This window comes from Lonchura striata, chromosome 19, assembly GCF_046129695.1.
Source record: "Lonchura striata isolate bLonStr1 chromosome 19, bLonStr1.mat, whole genome shotgun sequence".
NCBI lineage: Eukaryota > Metazoa > Chordata > Aves > Passeriformes > Estrildidae > Lonchura > Lonchura striata.
Window position 1 is genome coordinate 9,787,572 of NC_134621.1, and position 6,663 is coordinate 9,794,234.

A 6,663-nucleotide genomic window follows, 5' to 3' on the forward strand; every position below is an offset into this window, starting at 1 on the left:
GATTTGGTGGTGTTTTTCCTCCTCACCCGTATTTTTCCATTCATGCTGCAGTGTCGGCAGGGTTTTCTGGCAGGCTGTCTCCCCACCTCGGTCAGGATGAAGTAGTTAAACACACAAGTGGGGATGGTTTTCCAGTTGGGATGGCTTTCCTGTGTGGTGGCTGGGGTGAAGGAGCCTCTCCTGCTGCGAGGAGGGGCAGTTCAGGGAAGAAATGAGACTCAGGAGTCACCAGAGGGTAAATACACAGACAGAGCTGAGGGAAAAGCACTGCAGTCAGCAAGGTTTTCCCTGCTCCGGCTGGAGCCTGTGGGATGGGTAACCATGGTCTGGGGGGTGTTTTGGGGCAGATGCAGAGGGTTTTCTAAGCTTTCCCCTTGCCCCAGAGCTGCCCAACTCAGCCCTGCCAGGCAGGGCAGGGTTTGGGGGGAATCCAGGGCAGCATCACAATTTCATGGAGCAGCCCTTGTGCTCCCCGACTTGCCTCAGCTGTACAAACCCAATATTATGATGCTAAGGAGAAAACCTTCTTCACTGTCTAGAGGATTGTCTGAAAAGCCTTTTTTGCTCAGCGTGGCGAATAATAAACTTTTCTGTTTTTTTTTCTCTCTTTGCTTTCCCAGCAACATCCTTTCTTCACCCTGCACGAATCCAAAGAGACAGACGTCGCCTCTTTTGTCAAGCTCATCCTGGGAGACTGAGAACTGGACTTGTGAAAGAATTGCCCTTCTGTGGACTGGTGGGTGCAGGGGAGGGGCGCGTGGCAGGACTTGTCATGGAAGCACCAACAGAAAGTCGCCGTGTTTTGTTTTGTTTTGTTCTGTTTTGATTCTGAGAAACCCCCGCCTCGCCCGAGTTTTTTTAAAGGGTTCTTTGGTATCCATAGTGACATAGAACGAGCTGGTTAGTGGAATGAATTTTAATAAGGTTGGTAACCTTAAAAGAAAAAACAAAACAACAACAACAAAAAAAATGTTTTTTGAAAGAGTGATTTACATATTTAATGACAGTCGAGGTTCCTCTTCCTAACTTGCTCCTCATCCCCTTCCCTTCCCCTTGAACCAGATTTTGCTTTGTCATGGTAATAGGTGCTATGGTAGTCATGAAGTTGTATGTAGATTTATATTTTGTCCCTTCCATTATTTTAATATTTATGTTAAGTGCTTGATGGAATAGATTTCTGTTTTATATGAGGATGAGTGTGTGGTGATGATGATGATGATGATGATGATGATGATGATGATGATGATAATGCAAAATGAGGCCACAGCAAGCAGCACTTGTAGGGCTTTGCTGGGGAAAAGGTGTCCGAGCAGAGGAGGGAGGAGAGGAGAAGTGTCCCTGTTGTGGAATATATTTGATGTGCATCATAGAAGGAATTGATAAGCAAGACTTGCAGCTCAGCTGCTCGAGCTGTGCCAGGGGGGAGGCCCAGTGTCCCCTGTGGTCACCTCTTCTCCGGACACCGTGCTCCGAATCCGGCCAGCGCTTCCCGGCCTCGGGCTGGGCCAGCCCTGTCCCACCCCTGCCCTGCTGGAGAGGCAGGCTGGGAGCTCTGGGGCTCACTGGGACAGTGTCTGGGACAGTGTCTGGGACAGAAGGCCCAGGGGGAAGGAGGTTGTCAGAGAAGTTGCACAAAGAGGAGGAGGAGGAGGCTGCCCTGGTCAGTGCCCGCCTGCTCAGCAGCGTTGCAGTGCCCGAGGCTCCCTTGGGCTGGGGATGAGCTGCTTGGGCCTCAACGGGAGCTCCTCTCTCCTTCTTGGGATGAGACAGGATCGCAGGATGCACGGCCTGGCACCTGTGAAAAATGGGATGCTTTAGTGCTGGTTGCCAGGGCTCGTGGCACTGCCTTGGCAGCAATCCCTCCGTGCTTGCCCACAGGGTCTGGGAGTGCCAGCGTTCCCAGGAGCCCGTGCTGGGACTGGGCTGTGTCCAGCTGCCAGGAGCCCGTGTGGACTGGGCTGTGGCCAGCCCCAGCTGGGATGCTGCAGGCAGCCAGCAGCACTGGGCTCTGCCGTGGGCTGCAGGTGGGAGCTGCAGCCTGGGAAACCACGCAGGGACACCACAGCCCACCCTGCCCAGGAGCTCCTCGCTGCTGGCCGGCTCCTTGGGGACAAGCTGCAAGCCAAGGGCAGGAGAAGGGAGCTGGTGAGGTGGGAGAGGAGCTGGAGATCCTTCTGCCCTCAGGTCAGTCGCTGTCTGGAGCAGGGGGCACTGTGAGTGTTGCTGAGCCCGGAGCGAGGCCGCTGGTTTGAGCCACACCTGCCCAGCTGCCTGAGCTCCTCTGCCTTTGCCCGTGGCTCCTTCCCCCAGCCCTGCAACGGGGCCAGGCTGCACAAGTGCCTCGTGCCCCTGCACACGCTTCCATCCCCACCCCTCGCTTGGGCACAGCCCCTCGGAGCCAGGTCTGGGCAGAAACACGCTGCTCTGCAGTGCTGGACCTGTGCAGGTGTCACTGAACCTGTGCACAATGTCATTGCACCCTCCTCTGCAGTGCTGGACCTGTGCAGGTGTCACTGAACCTGTGCACAATGTCATTGCACCCTCCTCTGCAGTGCTGGACCTGTGCAGGTGTCACTGAACCTGTGCAATTGTCACTGCACATGTGCAGGTGTAACTGAACCTCTGCAGGTGTCACTACACCTGTGCAGGTGTCATTGAGCCTGTGGGGGTGTCACTGCACCTGTTCAGGTGTCACTGAGCCTGTGCAGGTGTCACTCAGCTTGTGCAGGTGTTACTGAACATCTGCATGTGTCACTGCAGCTGTGCAGGTGTCACTGAACCTGTGCACAATGTCACTGCAGCTGTGCAGGTGTCACTGCAGCTGTGCAGGTGTCACGGAACCTGTGCACAATGTCACTCCACCTGTCCAGGTGTCACTCAGCCTGTTCAGGTGTCACTGCAGCTGTGCAGGTGTCACTGAGCCTGTGCACAATGTCACTGAGCCTGCGCAGGTGCCGCTGCACCTCTGCAGGTGTCACTGAGCCTGTGCACAATGTCATGGAACCCTGCTCTGCCATGCTGGACCTGTGCAGGTGCTGCTGCAGCTGTGCAGGTGTCACTGCAGCTGTGCAGGTGTCTCTGCACCCTGCTGTGCCAGCTGAGCAGCTGCAGGCTGTGCTGGTGCAGGCTGGAACGGTCTGAGCAGATTTTGGGGAGGGATCCCCAGAAGGGCTGGTGGGGAGGGCAGTGCTCAGAGCAGGGCTGTGGCTGGTGGCACGGGGTGCTGGGGACATGCCAACCCTTCCCAGAGGCGCACAAAGACACCGCAGTGCCTGGGCTGCCCCTGTCCCTGCCACCACGGGCTGGCACAGTGCCCTGGGCTGGCAGTGACAGACAGGGCAGGGCTTGTGGGGTGCTCAGTCCTTGTGCCCTCGGCTCGCAGGGGCTCGCAGAGGAGCCAGGCTGTGATTCCCAGCTCCTGCAGGCTTTGGGGAGGAGGCTCCCCGTGCTCAGCCCTGCCCCAGGAGCCTGCCCAGCCCTCGGGGAAGGACAGGCTCCGTGTCTCACCCTGTGCCCAGGGGAACCTTTCAGGTTACATTTCGTGGCGGGTGAAACACGAGGATGTTTTACTTCACAGTGTAATTTTAAGAGGCCTCGCATGGCTCATGATCTGCCCTCTCATATTCCATGGGGTGTGTGTGTGTGTGTTTTCTCTCTCTCACTTTCTCAGAGTCACAGAGCTGTTTTGATTGATTGTCCTCAGCTGCAGCTGAAAGTCCAGCCAGCCAGTTTATAGACTTGGTTCCAGCATCAATTCTCACTTTGAAAAACATGACATTTAAAACCACCCTTTGGTTTTCCTACATATGGATCTGATGCTTTTGTTCAAGATTGTTTTTGCTGCTTTTCCCCTGCAATATAAGTCTCATTTGGACACGGTATCTCCTTGACCTCAGAGCACCTTCATTTCAGTGCCATTGTAATTGACAGGTTGAATTTATGAGATACTGTCAAAGCTCAGTATTAATAGCAGATATTAATGTCACCAGCGTTTTCCAATGCAGAATTAATGGCAGTGCTGTCTGCAGCTAGGAACCTCTAAAAGGATTCCTCCATGCTTCCACACAGGCCTTGATTTTCTGCTTTCTGCTCTAATCCCTTTGTTTTAATGACATTACAATAGGGCGCGCAGCAAATCCCTCCCCTTCCCTGCTCCTTCTCCATGACTTTGTCCCTTTTAAAGTCGTTTGTGTCAGCCCAAAGTAAGTGTGGAGCTGTCTGAGCACGAGGATGGGAAGTGCTGGGAGGGTGCTGAGGGGAGCTGTGGCAGCACAGGCTGTGGGGCTGTCCCTGCATCCCTCGTGGTGGCCACAAAGCTTGGCCTGACCCAGGAATTTCTTAGAGAGAAGCCTGAGCTTGGATGCTTCAGCTCAGGGAGGAGAGCCAGGGACTCCTGTGTGCCTCAAAGCCCTACAGACCTGCAGGCTGAGAGTCAGGCTCTTCTCTCTGCTGCTTAATTGTCACCTCTGTGAAGATGAGAAGCCTTTGGTTGCTGCTCAGATCTTTGTTTGGCCAGACAGGTTCTGGGAAACCTTTCCTGAACAGCCTAGGTGTTGAGGATGAGGGATGTTCTGCACACAGGTTTTCTGTGTTCACACAGCACAGGGCTTGGGATTGCCCCAAACGGGGATTTTTAGAGAAGCAGGTCTCAAATGCCAGAATTTTGAAAGAACCCCAAAGCCAGGGAGCAGAGCGAGAGCAAAGCTGCTGGGAGCTCAGCACTGGGCTTGAGCTGGACCTGCTGTGGGTGGGTTTGCAGGGCAGGACGGACCTCTCCAGGCTGCCACAGGTTTTCAGGAGGCACAGCCCATCCCCAGAGATCCCCAGATGTGATGTCCATCCTCCTCTTCCCCCCACTGTACAGCCCCTGCGATCTCCAGGATGCTGGAGGCCTTGCCATGGCTGGAGCTCTGAGGTGTCACTGGTAGCAAAGATGTTTTCTGGGTCCCCAGGAGCCCTTTGGACCCTTAAATCTGGAAGAGGAGCTGGAGGGCATTTTCTGGTTGCTGTTTTTAAACACCAGGTTCATGCTGCTGCACTGGGTGCAATGCCCATCTTTCCTGGAGTTCTTCCAGGTGTACAAACCTTGACACAGATATCCCTGTACTGTATTTCTGTGGTTTTCCCTGACCTTTGATGAGTTTATTGGTGACAAAGAGGCAACTCTGACTTGTTAAAGAGGTGAAACTTCATTTCTGGGGGCAGGTGTGTGACACAGGAGGCAGTTGGTGGGTCCCTACTTGAAAAAATCTCAAAAAAATCTCAATTCTCAACCTTGCTGTTGAGCAGGTGCTGCTGGATCAGTGCTGCTGCACCTTGCCCAGGTGGGAAGGGGCTGCCAGGGGCTGAGGGCACAGTCTCAGCTGGGATTTCTCCATGCTTGCTGCCAGCCAGGTGTGTACCTGCACATTCCCTTCTTCCGTGCACGTTCTGGAAGAGGAAATCCTGCTTGGTCAACACAGCATTGCTTCAGTGGCTGGTCTGGTGTGGTTCAGACAAGATTCCCACCAGCTCCTGTGTTTAATAAAACTTTTTTATTCAAAACAACCCCAAACTCCTCTCTCAGAAAAGCCAGCCAAGATAAGATGCTCCTTTTTTTTTTTTTTTTTTTTTCCCCATCTTGTTCCTTTTAGAGGAATTCTGGGAGCCTGTCTTGGTGCTTTCACTCTTTCACATGCCAAAGATCCCTCTTAGTTATGCTCCTGCCAAACCAGATCTGATAGCCTTGCCTCTGAAACCATCCACTTCCCTGCTCCTTGGGGTTCCTTTTGTTGCTGTTGCTTTTTCTTTGAATTTCCTCGTGTTTATTGACATGTCTATTGTTGAGCTTCCTGGACACATGCAGCTCTCTTTTTTGGGATACAGGGAAAGACAAATAGTTGCCTTCACTTCTGTGCCCCTGCTGTTGGGGAAATACTGTCAGTGATGTGATTCCTACAGATGGGATGGGTCTCATGTAGAGCTGGGGTCATGGAGGTGTAAACTGGCACTGCTCCATTGCCTTGGCTGGAGTAAGGCCAGTTTTGTCCAGCTGAGAATCTGTCCTCAGTGTCTAAACAGTTATTACACACTAATAAAGATTAATGATCATAAATCCCCACAGATTAGACATAAAATGGCAAGTTTTGCTCATTAATCTTTATTGCCATATTATGGTTGCTGATGTTAGAGCAGGCTCCCCTCTCTGCTCTGCAGAGAGGAGGGGGCTGAGCCTGAGGAGAGGGAGGGTGGACAGAACCCACAGAACACACCAGATGTCCACATTTGACACTCTGTGTCCTGCCCCAGGCTCCTTGTTTCCCTTAAGCAGCAGCAGAGGATGGATCCCAGAGCTTTGCCTGCTCCTCTGGCCTCTGCCTGGGCTATAAAACCCAGATTGTTTCTGGTGAGAAGGGATCAGATCTCCTCATTAATATTTCAGCTCAGCCTTTGCTGGAGCAGATGGAGAATGTGAAATTTGCCCTGTGCTCTGCAGAGCTGGGAGATTCCTCCCTGGATCATGGCTGGAGCAGTGGCGGCTCTGTTGAAGGTTGAAAGAACTCTGCTCCTTCACATAACCCCACTTCATAAAAACAGTGGCTTTTGGTAATAAATAGGGCCAGGAAAAGCTGCATCTCAGTTGTGAGGTGTTTGCAGATGAATAAACAGGAGCTGGTGGTGCCA

The 6,663-nt window shown here is 53.0% G+C and overlaps 1 protein-coding gene across 1 annotated transcript in view; it reads left to right on the top strand.

The window, feature by feature from the left end:
• Positions 1 to 1,191, top strand: part of MAP2K6 (mitogen-activated protein kinase kinase 6) — a 46,706-nt gene extending 45,515 nt beyond the window's left edge. The window contains exon 12 of the mRNA XM_021536912.2: positions 621 to 1,191. Coding sequence (XP_021392587.1) covers positions 621 to 698 — 78 coding nt within the window. The 3' untranslated portion in view covers positions 699 to 1,191. The remainder of the gene's footprint in view (positions 1 to 620) is intronic.
• The last annotated feature ends 5,472 nt before the right edge of the window (positions 1,192 to 6,663 follow it).